Below are 16,064 nucleotides of genomic sequence, written 5' to 3'. Positions count from 1 at the left end.
CCATTTATAGTAAGGCGTTTTCAGCCGAAAAAAACGACCATGTATAATAAGGCATTTTTAGCCGAAAAAAACGACCATGTATAGTCGTTTTTTTGCCGAAAAAAAAACGATCATGTATAGTAAGGCGTTTTTAGCCGAAAAAAAAGACCATGTATAGTAAAGCGTTTTTTTAGCCCGAAAAAAACGACATAGTATAGTAAGGCGTTTTTCAGCCGAAAAAAACGACCATGTACAGGAAGGTGTTTTTAGCCGAAAAAAAACGTGCAGGTATACACGACGGCTTTCCGTCCAGGCACCCCGGATTCAAACCCCGCTCAGTGATGTGTGAAAATACAACACCAAGCAGTTTCTCCTGCAAACACTCCATGCCTGTCAAATACGACTTTAGTGCAGAGCAAGTCACAGTCACTGGTGGTGTAGAGGTATAGATGCTGGCTTTCCGTCCAGGCACCCCGGGTTCAAACCCCACTTGGTGATGTATGAAAATACAACACCAAGCAGTTGTTTTCCTGCAAACCCTCCAGAGTGCATGTCAAATACGATTTCAGTGCAGAGCTGGTCGCAGTCGCTGGTGGTGTAGAGGTATGCACGCCGGCTTTCCGTCCAGGTAACCCAGGTTCAAACCCAGCTCAGTGATGTGTGAATATACAACACCAATTACTTTTTCCAGCAAACCCTCCTGAATGCATGTCAAATATGCTTTCAGTGCAGAGCAGGTTGCAGTCACTGGTGGTGTAGAGGTATGCACGCCGGCTTTCCGTCCAGGCAACCCCGGTTCAAACCCCGCTCAGTGATGTGTGAATGTACAACACCAGTTACTTTTTGCTGCAAACCTTCCAGAGAGCATGTCAAATACGCCTGTAGTGCAGAGCAAGTCACAGTCACTGATAGTGTAGAGGTATAAACGCTGGCTTTCTGTCCACGCGGCGCCGGTTCGAAACCGGTCCAGTGACAACATAAATGTAAAGTCTAAAGTTGGGATAGGCTCCAGTATGTCCCCAATGACAGTGGACCATGCAGAAAAGGTGTTTTAACCAAAAAAAAACAACAACCATGTATAAGAAGGTGTTTTTTGCCGAAAAAAACGAACATGTATAGTAATGCGTTTTTAGCCCGAAAAAAACGACATAGTATCGTAAGGCGTTTTTCGCTCGAAAAATACGACATAGTATAGTAAGGCGTTTTTTCGGGCGAAAAAACGACATAGTATAGTAAGGCGTTTTTTTAGCCCGAAAAAAACGACATAGTATAGTAAGGCGTTTTTCTCCTGAAAAAAACGACATAGTATAGTAAGGCGTTTTTAGCCCGAAAAAAAAACGACATAGTATAGTAAGGCGTTTTTTAGCCCGAAAAAACGACATAGTATAGTAAGGCGTTTTTTAGCCCGAAAAAAACGACATAGTATAGTAAGGCGTTTTTTAGCCCGAAAAAACCGACATAGTATAGTAAGGCGTTTTTCGCCCGAAAAAACGACATAGTATAGTAAGGCGTTTTTTAGCCCGAAAAAAACGACATATAGTAAGGCGTTTTTCGCCCGAAGAAACGACATAGTATATAGTAAGGGGTTTTTCGGCTGAAAAAACGACATAGTATAGTAAGGCATTTTTTAGCCCGAAAAAAACGACATAGTATAGTAAGGCGTTTTTTAACCAAAAAAAAACAACAACCATGTATAAGAAGGTGTTTTTTGCCGAAAAAAACGACCATGTATAGTAATGCGTTTTTAGCCCGAAAAAAACGACATAGTATCGTAAGGCGTTTTTCGCTCGAAAAATACGACATAGTATAGTAAGGCGTTTTTCGCCCGAAAAAACGACATAGTACAGTAAGGCGTTTTTTAGCCCGAAAAAAACGATATAGTATAGTAAGCCGTTTTTGCCCGAAAAAACGACATAGTATAGTAAGGCGTTTTTGCCCGAAAAAACGACATAGTATAGTAAGGCGTTTTTTTAGCCCGAAAAAAACGACATAGTATAGTAAGGCGTTTTTCGCCCGAAAAAAACGACATAGTATATATAGTAAGGCGTTTTTTAGCCCGAAAAAAACGACATAGTATAGTAAGGCGTTTTTCGCCCGAAAAAACTACAGCATAGTAAGGGGTTTTTTCGCCCGTAAAAACGACATAGTATAGTAAGGCGTTTTTCTCCTGAAAAAAACGACATAGTATAGTAAGGCGTTTTTGCCCGAAAAAACGACATAGTATAGTAAGGCGTTTTTTTAGCCCGAAAAAAACGACATAGTATAGTAAGGCGTTTTTCGCCCGAAAAAAACGACATAGTATAGTAAGGCGTTTTTTAGCCCGAAAAAACGACATAGTATAGTAAGGCGTTTTTGCCCGAAAAAACGACATAGTATAGTAAGGCGTTTTTCGCCCGAAAAAACGACATAGTATAGTAAGGCGTTTTTCTCCTCAAAAAAACGACATAGTATAGTAAGGCGTTTTTCGCCCGAAAAAACTACAGCATAGTAAGGGGTTTTTTCGCCCGTAAAAACGACATAGTATAGTAAGGCGTTTTTTAGCCCGAAAAAAACGATATAGTATAGTAAGCCGTTTTTGCCCGAAAAAACGACATAGTATAGTAAGGCGTTTTTGCCCGAAAAAACGACATAGTATAGTAAGGCGTTTTTTTAGCCCGAAAAAAACGACATAGTATAGTAAGGCGTTTTTCGCCCGAAAAAAACGACATAGTATAGTAAGGCGTTTTTCGCCCGAAAAAACGACATAGTATATATAGTAAGGCGTTTTTTAGCCCGAAAAAAACGACATAGTATAGTAAGGCGTTTTTCGCCCGAAAAAACTACAGCATAGTAAGGGGTTTTTTCGCCCGTAAAAACGACATAGTATAGTAAGGCGTTTTTCTCCTGAAAAAAACGACATAGTATAGTAAGGCGTTTTTGCCCGAAAAAACGACATAGTATAGTAAGGCGTTTTTTTAGCCCGAAAAAAACGACATAGTATAGTAAGGCGTTTTTCGCCCGAAAAAAACGACATAGTATAGTAAGGCGTTTTTTAGCCCGAAAAAACGACATAGTATAGTAAGGCGTTTTTGCCCGAAAAAACTACAGCATAGTAAGGGGTTTTTTCGCCCGTAAAAACGACATAGTATAGTAAGGCGTTTTTTAGCCCAAAAAAAACGACATAGTATAGTAAGGCGTTTTTCGCCCGAAAAAACGACATAGTATAGTAAGGCGTTTTTCTCCTCAAAAAAACGACATAGTATAGTAAGGCGTTTTTCGCCCGAAAAAACTACAGCATAGTAAGGGGTTTTTTCGCCCGTAAAAACGACATAGTATAGTAAGGCGTTTTTTAGCCCAAAAAAAACGACATAGTATAGTAAGGCGTTTTTCGCCCGAAAAAACGACAGTATAGTAAGGCGTTTTTTAGCCCGAAAAAAACGACATAGTATAGTAAGGCGTTTTTTAGCCCGAAAAAACCGACATAGTATAGTAAGGCGTTTTTCGCCCGAAAAAACGACATAGTATAGTAAGGCGTTTTTTAGCCCGAAAAAAACGACATATAGTAAGGCGTTTTTCGCCCGAAGAAACGACATAGTATATAGTAAGGGGTTTTTCGGCTGAAAAAACGACATAGTATAGTAAGGCATTTTTTAGCCCGAAAAAAACGACATAGTATAGTAAGGCGTTTTTTAACCAAAAAAAAACAACAACCATGTATAAGGTGTTTTTTGCCGAAAAAAACGACCATGTATAGTAATGCGTTTTTAGCCCGAAAAAAACGACATAGTATCGTAAGGCGTTTTTCGCTCGAAAAATACGACATAGTATAGTAAGGCGTTTTTCGCCCGAAAAAACGATATAGTATAGTAAGCCGTTTTTGCCCGAAAAAACGACATAGTATAGTAAGGCGTTTTTGCCCGAAAAAACGACATAGTATAGTAAGGCGTTTTTTTAGCCCGAAAAAAACGACATAGTATAGTAAGGCGTTTTTCGCCCGAAAAAAACGACATAGTATAGTAAGGCGTTTTTCGCCCGAAAAAACGACATAGTATATATAGTAAGGCGTTTTTTAGCCCGAAAAAAACGACATAGTATAGTAAGGCGTTTTTCGCCCGAAAAAACTACAGCATAGTAAGGGGTTTTTTCGCCCGTAAAAACGACATAGTATAGTAAGGCATTTTTCTCCTGAAAAAAACGACATAGTATAGCAAGGCGTTTTTGCCCGAAAAAACGACATAGTATAGTAAGGCGTTTTTTTAGCCCGAAAAAAACGACATAGTATAGTAAGGCGTTTTTCGCCCCGAAAAAAACGACATAGTATAGTAAGGCGTTTTTTAGCCCGAAAAAACGACATAGTATAGTAAGGCGTTTTTGCCCGAAAAAACGACATAGTATAGTAAGGCGTTTTTCGCCCGAAAAAACGACATAGTATAGTAAGGCGTTTTTCTCCTCAAAAAAACGACATAGTATAGTAAGGCGTTTTTCGCCCGAAAAAACTACAGCATAGTAAGGGGTTTTTTCGCCCGTAAAAACGACATAGTATAGTAAGGCGTTTTTTAGCCCAAAAAAAAACGACATAGTATAGTAAGGCGTTTTTCGCCCGAAAAAACGACAGTATAGTAAGGCGTTTTTTAGCCCGAAAAAACCGACATAGTATAGTAAGGCGTTTTTCGCCCGAAAAAACGACATAGTATAGTAAGGCGTTTTTTAGCCCGAAAAAAACGACATATAGTAAGGCGTTTTTCGCCCGAAGAAACGACATAGTATAGTAAGGCGTTTTTTAGCCCGAAAAAAACGACATAGTATATAGTAAGGGGTTTTTCGGCTGAAAAAACGACATAGTATAGTAAGGCATTTTTCGCCCGAAAAAACGACATAGTATATAGTAAGGCGTTTTTCGCCCAAAAAAAACGACATAGTATAGTAAGGCGCTTTTTAGCCCGAAAAAAATGACATAGTATAGTAAGGCGCTTTTTAGCCCGAAAAAAACGACATAGTATAGTAAGACGTTTTTAGCCCGAAAAAAAACGACATAGTATATAGTAAGGCGTTTTTCGACCGCTAAAACGACATAGTATAGTAAGGCGTTTTTTAGCCCGAAAAAAACGACATAGTATAGTAAGGCGTTTTTCGCCCGAAAAAACGACATAGTATAGTAAGGCGCTTTTTAGCCCGAAAAAAATGACATAGTATAGTAAGGCGCTTTTTAGCCCGAAAAAAACGACAGTATAGTAAGGCGTTTTTCGCCCAAAAAAAACGACATAGTATAGTAAGGCGCTTTTTAGCCCGAAAAAAATGACATAGTATAGTAAGGCGCTTTTTAGCCCGAAAAAAACGACATAGTATAGTAAGGCGCTTTTTAGCCCGAAAAAACGACAGTATAGTAAGGCGTTTTTTAGCCCAAAAAAAACGACATAGTATAGTAAGACGTTTTTAGCCCGAAAAAAAACGACATAGTATATAGTAAGGCGTTTTTCGACCGCTAAAACGACATAGTATAGTAAGGCGTTTTTTAGCCCGAAAAAAACGACATAGTATAGTAAGGCGTTTTTCGCCCGAAAAAACGACAGTATAGTAAGGCGTTTTTTAGCCCGAAAAAACAACAGTATAGTAAGGCGTTTTTCGCCCGAAAAAACGACATAGTATAGTAAGGCGTTTTTTAGCCCGAAAAAAAACGACATAGTATAGTAAGGTGTTTTTTAGCCCGAAAAAAACGACATAGTATAGTAAGGCGTTTTTCGCCCGAAAAAAACGACATAGTATAGTAAGGCGTTTTTAGCCCAAAAAAAAACGACATAGTATAGTAAGGCGTTTTTCGCCCGAAAAAAACGACCGACTATACATGGTCGTTTTTGGGGCGAAAAACGCCTTACTATACATGGTCGTTTTTTTGGGCTAAAAACGCCTTATTATACATGGTCGTTTTTTTCGGCAAAAAACGCCTTACTATACATGGTCGTTTTTTTCAGCTAAAAATGCCTTACTATACATGGTCGTTTTTTTCCAGCTAAATACGCCTTACTATACATGGTCGTTTTTTTGGGCTAAAAACGCCTTACTATACATGGTCGTTTTTTTCGGCGAAAAACGCCTTACTATATATGGTCGGTTTGTTTCGGGTAAAAACGCCTTACTATACATGGTCGTTTTTTTTGGCAAAAAACGCCTTACTTTACATGGTCGTTTTTTTTCGGCAAAAAATGCCTTTCTATACATGGTCGTTTTTTTTGGCAAAAAACGCCTTACTATACATGGTCTTTTTTTTGGGCCTAAAACGCCTTACTATACATGGTCGTTTTTCTCGGCTGAAAACGCCTTACTATACATGGTCGGGTTTTTTTCGGTAAAAACGCCTTACTATACATGGTGGGGGGGTTTTCTGCTAAAAACACCTTACTATAACATGGTTGGTTTTTTTGGCTAAAAACGCCTTACTATACATTGTCGTTTGTTTCAGCTAAAAACGCCTTACTATACATGGCCGTTTTTTCCGGCTAAAAACGTCTTACTATACATGGTTGGGTTTTTTGGGCGAAAAACATCTTACTTTACATGGTCGTTTTTTTTTGCTAAAAACGCCTTCTATACATGGTCGGTTTTCTTCGGCAAAAAACGCCTTACTATACATGGTCGTTTTTTTTGGCTAAAAACGCCTTACTCTACATGGTCGTTTTTTTCGGCTAAAAACGGCTTACTATACATTGTCGTTTCTTTTGGTTAAAAACACCTTACTATACATTGTCGTTTTTTTTTTCAGCTTAAGCGCCCTACTATACATGGTCATTTTTTCATCAACATAAAATAGGCTCAACATTAAAAAAAAAAAAATTCAAAAGTTTGAAAAAGCCCCACAATGGTTCTTTCCAATATATAATGACGTGATCCCCATTTGAAGGGGGAAAAAAGTCAATGCCTCTTATGAAAATGAACAGTCACTAATGACCTCACTTTTCAAATGTGGACAGACAACATACATGCCAAAGCCTCAAATGACAACAATAACTAAAAAAAGCTGTTTGACAATGCAGGTACATACTCAAATGGTGGCTTCTTGGGGACAATGTGTAAACTTTAGTTTCGAGTGTCCTGGTCGCTGCAGTCGGTTCAGTCGCTGGAGAAACAAGCAATGCAACGTGGACAGATACTCCCACCTGGTGGCCAATCCTCCAATCGCACTGACTTTCAAAAATTGCCTGTTTTAGTTTTCTTGCTTGAAGTGGCTTGAAAAGGTCAAGCATGTCAGATTTCAAGGGCGTTTTATTTTGAAAGGGAGCTTCCGATCTGAATGAGAGTCGTATGGTTGGGTACGTGGGGCGCCAGAGTATGTCCTAATTCTGGTCTGATTTCTGATAACTATTTTTTTCGAAATATCAGGTCAGTTTGATGCCGAATTACCATTGACTTTATTTTCCATCTCAACATGAGAACGCTTCTTGGGGATGTTCTGTTTTTTTTCTTTTCTCCCTGGGTGAACCTATCGTTACCTGACAGACAAGAAATTACTTTATAAAATTTTTCAATTCCAAACCACTGACGTGCATGCCTTCTTTGGTAAGCTTTTATTTTGAAGGTGGCCAACGCCGCTCGTTGGCGGTACATTACCGTAACGCACATTATTCACAATCGCTGTGGCGGCAGACTTGACTTCAATTTTGCGAGTGGAGGCTCCCTTGACCGCAGTCTAATTTTGTGCTCTTATTTCCACACTTCAACTGAGCCCGCATCTACGACTCCTCATCCGAAGCATATCATTTTCATTGCGGATTTGACCAAAATAGCGGGAAACTGGCTACATTCGGTTTAATTGCAAAGCCTGTGCAGAAAAAAACGAACATCTCTTCAATTGTGTGTACCGACTTATGATATACTTTGTAATTTGTAAATGTGTGAATTCAATTGATGATTTACAGTCACGTGGGTATTTTCGGGTCCCTACGTAATTTATGCGCATGCGCCGTGTCTAACGCTTTGCCTTCAAGTACAACTTTGCCAAATGTGCATTATGTGCAACATACAGTACAGATGAAATTTCTTCCCACTCAAAAGAACACGTTTTAAGCCTCACGTGACAAAACGGCAGGTGCACTTTGTACCATCTTTATCAGTTCTAATGGATAAGAGGCGTCAACGTTGGTGTAAAAGTCATTTCAAAGCGTCATTCATTCGTCACGCTCTCCCAAGAGAAAAAGATCCAGAGGAATGAAAAAGATGGACTAAAATTGTATTTTTCCTCAACACATTTATTCACATTCACATATATTTTGTAAATATCTTGAAAAATATAATATACACACAGAGGCAAAGTATGGCAAGCAAGCTACCGTACAGTGAAATTAATGACACGGAAAATAAAATTTCTAGTCACTGGCGGTTTTTAAATCGAGAGACGTTTCCACGTTTCAATATTACTGTATTGTGGCATGTCACATTGGAATTTACTTGTTCGGTGTTACGGTGTTACATATCACTCACGTCACATGAGCAAAACACATTTATTCAGCCAATTTGTGTTTTGCTGTAAGTGCTGTGCTGAGCAAATGACCATAACTGTCCCACCCGAGCAAAATGTCGGTAAAAATGTCAGTAATCTTAACTGTCGCGTCCCGGCAGAGGGCGGTCCGTGTCAGGAGTTTCAAACGGCATCGATAAAACAACTTTCCAGAGGTTGAAACCGAGACCAAGTCACACCTTTGTACACTGCTTCACAATATTTTAAGAGGAACAGTTGGTAGCAAAAAACAAAAAAAAAAAAAAACGGACCCTTTGACCCCTGACTCTTATTCAGGAATGGTGCTTTAGTACGAAATATATCCACGTAATTTGCGTCTCTTTCCAAAAAAAAAAAAAAGGGAAAAAAAGGGGCGCCTGTCTCTTTAAGGGTTATGTCGCTGGGCAACTCGATGTAGGACGAGTGACCGTGCGCCTTCCTGCCTGAGCTCCGACTGCCATCCTCATCATGGCCTCCACACCACCACCGCCGCCGCAACCGAGGATGAAGCGAACAGCCCGCGACCCTTCCCTTCCTGACGCGGAGACGGACGCGAAGCCGAAACAGAGGCACCGGTAGAGGCGAGCCGCGCCGGGGAGAGCCGCCTCACAGCCAATGCAACCCCGGTCTCCCCCCCATGCCTTCGCTTCAAGCCAAGTACGGCTACTCGATAAAGGAGGGTGAAACATGTCAACAAATAGGGATTATTCCGTTAATCTGTCGGTGCAGCAAGTGCTGAGTCTATGGGTGCAAGGGACGACGTTGCAGCACTTCACAGGTATGCATGCCGGGACGAGAGGTGCCATCCGTGATTCAGCCGTGGACGCGCGAGTGTCGTTCAAAGCGGATTAAAGCGGCGTAAGGTGGTATTTGTGCTCAAATGCTGACCCACGACCACGCATTACTCTCACAGAGGAGCGAATGACGCCTGGTCAGGCAACGGGCTCCACGAGAAATGTCATTTCTGGCCAATTTGTATTTTTTTTTTTTTTTTTTGTGACGTGGGTGCACCCTTCTTTGGACTGAATGATGTGCACCCCCCTTTGTCTAGCTTGCCACGAGCGAGAAGGCTTGAAAAAAAAATCGATGCCTTTCTCACTGTCATTTTCACTGCTTTTATTGTGCATGAATTCATATTCTGGCAATTTACGATCAAGCCAAGACAGTCGTTGCTTGCTATGAAACTGTCCGGTGAAGTTACAAAAGACTCAGTCGTCTGTACTGCCAGTATAAAAAAGAATAAAAAAGAAATGGGAAATCGGAGTATTTTTACTTTCCCTGTACAAACTGGCTTCACTAAAATTAATAAATTAGAGATACGTCTCGGTAAGCGGTCACATCTGACATGTCTAATAAATACAAACGTACTCTACAAAAAAAAGAAAAGAGATCCATCCATCCGTCTTGTACAACGTTTGTCCTCACAAGGGTGACGCCTGAGCTGGAGAATGTCCCAACTGACTTGGTGTACAATTTTGCGACATGCCACTAACGAGTTATTCGAAGATCTCTGTGGTTCTAAAAGTGGGTACACATGTTAATTACTATCTCGTGAAAGAGCATTTGATTAAAAAAAATTAATAAATTAAAATCTGTTTTAGTGAATCAACAGAGCATTTTAAGATATTTACTTGCCCTTCACCAAAATTACAGCATGCCAGATTCCTCTATGCATTCGGGAAACGAGGATTTTTCTTACACAAATATTTCATTGAACTTGCAGAATATTAAAAGAACCGGACATGTGGTAATTTCCGATTGCAGCACTGCGACCTTTCGAGGCGCTTGCGTCGCACCCTGCGCGTTGCGCAATGTGTCGGGCATGAGCGAAAAAGAGGTAGTCGGGGGGATGCTGAGTCGGCAGGAAGCTTGAGCGCTTGTCGAGCTGCGTGGAAGCAGAAGCACAACACAGGGGGGTAGAATACTGCCACCTGACAGCCCCCCCCCCCAACCACCCCACCCCCTTTACCAACCCAATCTGGTGAAAAATGACCTACTGAGACCTGAAATAGGGTCACAGCGAGAATGTGTGTGCAGGGAAATGTCAGCCATGTACACTCACCGTTACACCTGCACATTGTAATGCGATCCGCGACAGGAGTTGTAGGCCTTTAGTTAAATAACTGCGTTGATAGCTTCGGACAGCTCTTTTCGTGGATGTCGTCGTGGCGCCGATGTTAAAACAAAATCGGGTTTTGCAGCCATTTGGTTCTGAAAGGGTATGGCTAAAAGGCCAAGGCCAGTCGAGCCGATGGTGGTCGTCCTGGTCCTCCCGTGGTTCCCGGCACTCTCATAAAGAGCTTTGCGAAAATCCATCCGGCCTCAGTTGGACGCCTGTGCAACCAGATCGAGATGAAGGATCCCGATGGAGCATGACAGAATGCCTCTCGCTATACATCTTGGAAGCGCCGTCTGATTTGTACTTGTTCTCTCCGTCCCGTCTCGGACGTTGGCCTCCTGTCTGGCCGAGTCGAGTAGAGCTGTCGCATGGGACAAAGAGTCACTTGTGCATCCATGCAGGACAGCGCACATCTCCCTGCTCGGCCCGACCCGCCAATTGCTGGATCAATAAATATAGATAGACGTAGTCGCTCGGGAAAATAGAACGGTTCGGTTTAACGGATAAGCAAAAAAAAAAAAAAAAAGAACTCTGGTACCCTCATTATTACCGTTGCTAATGCTAATTAATGCTAATCTGAATTTAAATGGACACTTGCACGTGTTTTAGGGCTCGTCGATCATCATGGCTTATTATTTTGTTCCCTCCCCTGTCAGAAATGTGGTACTGGGTGTTCCTGTGGTGCCTCTTCTCCTCACTCTTCGTCCACGGGGTGGTGGGGCTGCTCATGTTCGTCATGCTGCAACGCCACAAGAGGGGCCGTCTCATCACCATCGTGCTGGTCAGCGTGGGTTTCCTGGCCTCGCTCTCCGGAGGCGTTATCACCAGTAAGTTGTTGTTGTAAGCATTATTTTCTGTGCTCTGTTCACCCCCCCCCCCCCGCCCCGCCCCGCCCACCAGGACCTCAGCAGTGTTTAACGGATGACAGTTGATGGTATTTGCCACAGGTGCAGCTGACATGGGCACAGGCGGAGCTGCTTGTGATAAGTCATTCGGTTTTTAGACGGCCTCAGCATTTTTGGGAGGTTTGTTCACACCAAACAAGTTAGGACTTAATGAAAACATAAAATACGTTTTATTCTTCATTTCACCTGAGCGTGAAGAGATTAATCATGTCGAAAAGTCGAACATTCGAGTAGGTGCCGTTTATCTGAAGCTAATGCCGGTAACACTGTTAGCGCCCCTAACCTTGCAGCTCTGCTTACCATTTAGCAGACAACTTGATTGTGCCTATGCCTGTTCCTGTCAATGGGGCATGGTGGTTCTGATGTCAGTTTGTGGAATTGTGCCGTCCCGATACACAAAACTCAGAGCAACCCTGCACAAGCACATCTTTGAAAAATAGGCGGGTAGTAAAACTTACGTGGTTGCTCAATTTCACACTCGATGGTTGGGTAGACACACCAGAGACCAAAGGATTCGTTTCAATTTTTCTACGTCTGATTTAAAAAGCAACCTGAGACTTCAAAATTCAGAAGATAAAATCACGGAGTTGGTTCAATTCAGTCATGTTTACTATTACGGTTGTCGTTTGTAGTCGTAGTCTTGTAATAATCAAAAATGAGCATTACTATTTTAGATGATTGCATTCATCTGTTCTCGCGGCGGTGTACCAAAATTTGCGGCTCGTGCAGCCCGACTGAAATCCTCTATCATTTTTGTTTAGTCTCTCTCTCTCTCCGTTTACCTTTTCAGACGCGCTGCATTGTCTCTGACGGCTGAATCAAAATGCGTCGTTGTTCACCGAAAGATTCACTCGCCGTCACTGATCCAAGCTCGGCTCCTAAAATAGACAAGACAATATATTATTAATGTTTAGCAACAAGGAAGTGCTGACGATTGACCGTCTGCACCTACACAAACTCTTAATGTGCACATACACTCAGCAGAATGTCAAATGGGAAAAGGTAACTAAAGTAGAGGTGAAGGAAATGGTCTTATTTAGATCCAACTGGAATTCCGTGGTGGAGGCCCGTGTTAAGGTCGGCGAGAGAACCAATTCCAGACCACTTCTGCATTTGAACGCGGATGTGTAGACTTTCTATCGTCACTTTTTAAGTCACGTCAAGCTGTTGCTTGCACTCGTATCGACAGATCAGAATTCCCAACGACGGTTGTTAGCCACATCCCGAACGAAGATGCATATCGTAAACGTGAGCCGGAATGTAAATGTGATCATCTTTGTCTGCAACTGCGTTTAATTGGTTCCTGCTCGTGGTGCCTTTTCTCGCCACTAGGCGCGGCGATAGCGGGTGTGTACCGCGTGGCGGGGAAGGACATGGCGCCGCTGGAGGCTCTGCTTCTAGGTGTGGGCCAGACCAGCCTCTCCGTCATCATCTCCTTCTCACGCATCCTGGCCACACTATGAAACGAAGGTAAATCTTGAAGGACGCAGACTTTATGAACGGCAGCCAATCAGGAGACTTTAAATTGGCCCTTTGGACCGTTTGGGACTGGGTTCCAAAAGTCTCAGTTTTGTTACCGTACTGGCACAACTGCGAGCGCACTTTGTTTGCAAAATTCAGAGGGAACTCGATTCGGCGCAAGACAAACACGCCACCCGCCATCCTCAGCTTGTGGACTGAAAGCCATGTTGGGGGTGTTTCCGGAGGTAACTTTGTGCCAACGGGCTTCTCTGGGATGTCCCGCATGCCTTTAGTGGACAGTGACCCATGAGGGGGTCCTCTTATTCGGGATGAATGGGAAATTGTCAAAGCGTCAAAACTACTGTGGCTTCCCCTTTTTCGACTCTTGCTTGTTGAACAAAAAGTTGAGCGCTGATAACCCAAACAGCTGTTAGCAGCTATAAAGTATTCCTCATCCCCACCAAGGTTTTTACGCCACCGTTCACAGATTCTCCTTGTCGTTCCTCTTCCGTACATAACCTTAATGCTGCATTTTCCAATTGCAACGAGCAAGAAAGTGAGGGATGAATTCGGCAAACACGAAAACAAGTGTCAGTGCCAAAAATTGCTTGGGAATGGAAAGTTTGGGAGCACCGCTACAGCTGTCTGCTCATCACTTTTTACAGTGCAGACATTACGGTGGGTTTCGCGCGCTTTTTATTTATTCATTTTATCGTTTACAACGAAATACCTTTGAATAAAAAAATGAACTGCCTAGTTTGTTTGAGAGTCCTCAGCCTAAGGCCTTCTGCTGTCGTTCTCTCTCGTTTTTTTTAGTTTTTTACTTTTCTTTTTCAAAAACCCGTTTCCCTTAATTAAGATCTAAAGGTTTGATTTGTCAAATCCCGAACAAGCTAGCTCGTCACGTTTCATCCCAGACGCGAAGGGGGCAGCGTGATCCCACGGCACTGTCAAAGAAAGATGCTAACTTCCTTAGCTTTAGCTGAAGTGAAACGAATTCAAATTTGAATTGACGCCACTCGCTCTTGCTGCTTGTTCTTGAACATACAAAAGTGGTTTCAAGGTCGGGTGAATTGACGCTGGCTTATTCGTGGGGTTTACAAATGGACTCTTTGACTTTGCATTTTGCACTGAATTTACTCTTGCCTTCTTTTAGGGAGTGATAGCATCCTTTTTTTCCCCAGTCTTGAGATGATGCTTGAATGATACTGTTTTAGCTCAAGTAGGTGAAATAACAGTTCGTGTCATTGAATTTAAAAAAAAAAAAAAAAAGGTTGACTGGTTTCCTAATTAATTTACTGCTGGCCTAAAATTCAAAAAGGCACATGGCACCAAACCCAAAAGTATAAAGTCGATGGGTGTTTATGCCAAAGTATCACTGATCTACTAGCTTTATTTCTTGTCTCATTTTAGTGATGTAATTTTTTTTTCTTGAACTGCTGCTTCAACATTGGTACCAAAATGTCATGACTGATATGAGTCAGTGTTTTAGATACTTTTTTTGTGGCGTGCCTTTCGTAAACACCACCCATTCGGAAGAGTTATGTAACTGACATGGCTCACCTTCACTACCAGTATAGGACACAAGAGGGCGTCATCGCACTGAATTGAAAGAACTGAAGTGCGGCGATGACAAATGAGACGTTTTCTGTCATTGTTTGCCATGAATTCAGAACTGTGAAACTATAATTGGAAAGCCTAATCACACCCGCCATTTGAATCGACAACGTCTTTTTTCATAATTATTTCAAGGACCAATGTCGAGTTGCGAGTGACACACCTGCTGTGTCGGCACAGAATTTTTAATCTATTTATTTGCATTTTTTCCGTGTGCAAATTTCCTCATATATGGGTGATTTTTAATGGTGCTGTTGCAGTGCGCATGATTGCTACCAACAAGGTTCTATTTATTTCTGTGCTGTGCTTGAATCCCAAGAGGTAAAAAGCAGTTTTAAACGGTGCCCTCTAGCAGTGTTTCCACAACCTTAATTGAGCCAAGGCACTTATTTGACTATGTTGGAAGAATGTCACTGCACACCGCCATCCAAATGTGCCACAACAAGTCTATTTACAAAAATAAGGATGATCTTGTCTCGGCATGAGAGCTGTGATACGCAAAGCTCTTATTTTGTTTTATGAATGGCAACAGGGTTGGACGCGCAGGTTAAGTCTACCTACTGCCATCTAGTAGAAGACCATTTACATTGTCTGCCTGTCACTTCGGGAACAATTAACCTGACCAAATCAAACCGATGGTCTCTCAGAGCACAGTGTTTGGGAATCACTGGCCCCCCAAAAATAAATAAATAAATAAACATTGATTCGGTGCCATGTGGGGTTGCATAAAATTTTGCTTTTGTGGCAAAGGTGCGAGCCAATGCTTTCACCCTGAGCTGCACGTACGGCGGGGCGATGTTGCCCCATAGTATTATGACGGAGAGCGCACACACATGCATTCGCACTGTGCTGGGGGCAAATGTGAATGTCATTTTCCTGGTGAACCTTCTGCAGTTTTGAAAGACAGTCGTAGTTGTGTGTTGGTCTCTCCTGCAATATCGTAAGGAGACACCCAGAAATAATAAATCCTTTCTAGGTATTGAACCATGCTGTTGCAATGCTGCACGATGCCCACCTCTGTTAATCCCCCCGCCCCCCCATCAGCCAACAAAATGCCCCCCAGATGACACATTAGCCCGTTTCCGTGAGACGAGTGCTCTGTCTTTACCCGCCGCGATTGCATGTGCCGTGCGCCGACGTGTGAATGGACTCCGGACAATCGTAACGAGAGACATTGTTGGTCGAAACCCAAAGTGGCACTTGTAGATCATGTACAATGTTTTTTGGTTTTGTTTTGTTTTTTAAATCAACGTTTTGTACCAGCCAAGCAACTGATATTTATAACAATGGCTTATTTCTGGACAAATTGTTCCTTGTAAATATCAACTCTTAGTTGAAATAAAAATCATTTTCGAATACAAACCTGTGTTGAGTGGTGTTTTATTTTTGTGGAACAATCAAGTAAGCTATTTGTGCAGTGGTGCCTTGAGATACAAGTGACTTGATGTACACGTTTGTTTGTTTTTTTAGAATTTGTCAGATAGTGAACAATTTTTCAAAGTGGCTTCAAGCTGTT

At 42.0% G+C, this 16,064-nt stretch overlaps 1 protein-coding gene and 1 long non-coding RNA gene across 17 annotated transcripts in view; one reads left to right on the top strand and one right to left on the bottom strand.

The window, feature by feature from the left end:
- Positions 1–8,704: 8,704 nt before the first annotated feature.
- On the top strand, positions 8,705–15,910 carry tmem170b (transmembrane protein 170B). The gene is made up of 3 exons (XM_086137447.1): positions 8,705–9,224; positions 11,222–11,392; positions 12,803–15,910. The coding sequence occupies exons 1-3, from the start codon at positions 9,134–9,136 to the stop codon at positions 12,931–12,933; spliced, it is 393 nt and encodes a 130-aa protein (XP_085993573.1). The 5' UTR covers positions 8,705–9,133; the 3' UTR covers positions 12,934–15,910.
- LOC147190835 (uncharacterized) overlaps positions 9,548–16,064 on the bottom strand; it is a 90,323-nt gene continuing 83,806 nt past the window's right edge. For 15 of the 16 annotated variants that reach the window (XR_015103809.1, XR_015103810.1, XR_015103812.1 and 12 more), the window contains 2 exons: positions 12,253–12,348; positions 9,548–10,926 (listed from right to left, as the gene is read on the bottom strand). This is a non-coding gene — a long non-coding RNA (uncharacterized LOC147190835). The remainder of the gene's footprint in view (positions 10,927–12,252; positions 12,349–16,064) is intronic. The other variant, XR_015103820.1, reaches the window with a different exon arrangement.

This window comes from Hippocampus guttulatus, chromosome 18 (assembly GCF_054856545.1).
Source record: "Hippocampus guttulatus isolate MCC_2025c chromosome 18, RoL_Hgut_1.0, whole genome shotgun sequence".
Taxonomy (NCBI): domain Eukaryota; kingdom Metazoa; phylum Chordata; class Actinopteri; order Syngnathiformes; family Syngnathidae; genus Hippocampus; species Hippocampus guttulatus.
Note: the sequence above shows the minus strand (reverse complement) of the source record. Positions and strands in the feature narration are given on the sequence as shown.

Excerpts from the sequence above, each read along its gene's own strand:
- tmem170b (XM_086137447.1), top strand. The coding sequence starts at position 9,134 with ATGTCAACAAATAGGGATTATTCCGTTAATCTGTCGGTGCAGCAAGTG. Across the intron at positions 9,225-11,221 it reads GACGTTGCAGCACTTCACAG|AAATGTGGTACTGGGTGTTC; the intron begins GTATGCATGCCG and ends CTCCCCTGTCAG. Across the intron at positions 11,393-12,802 it reads CTCCGGAGGCGTTATCACCA|GCGCGGCGATAGCGGGTGTG; the intron begins GTAAGTTGTTGT and ends TCTCGCCACTAG.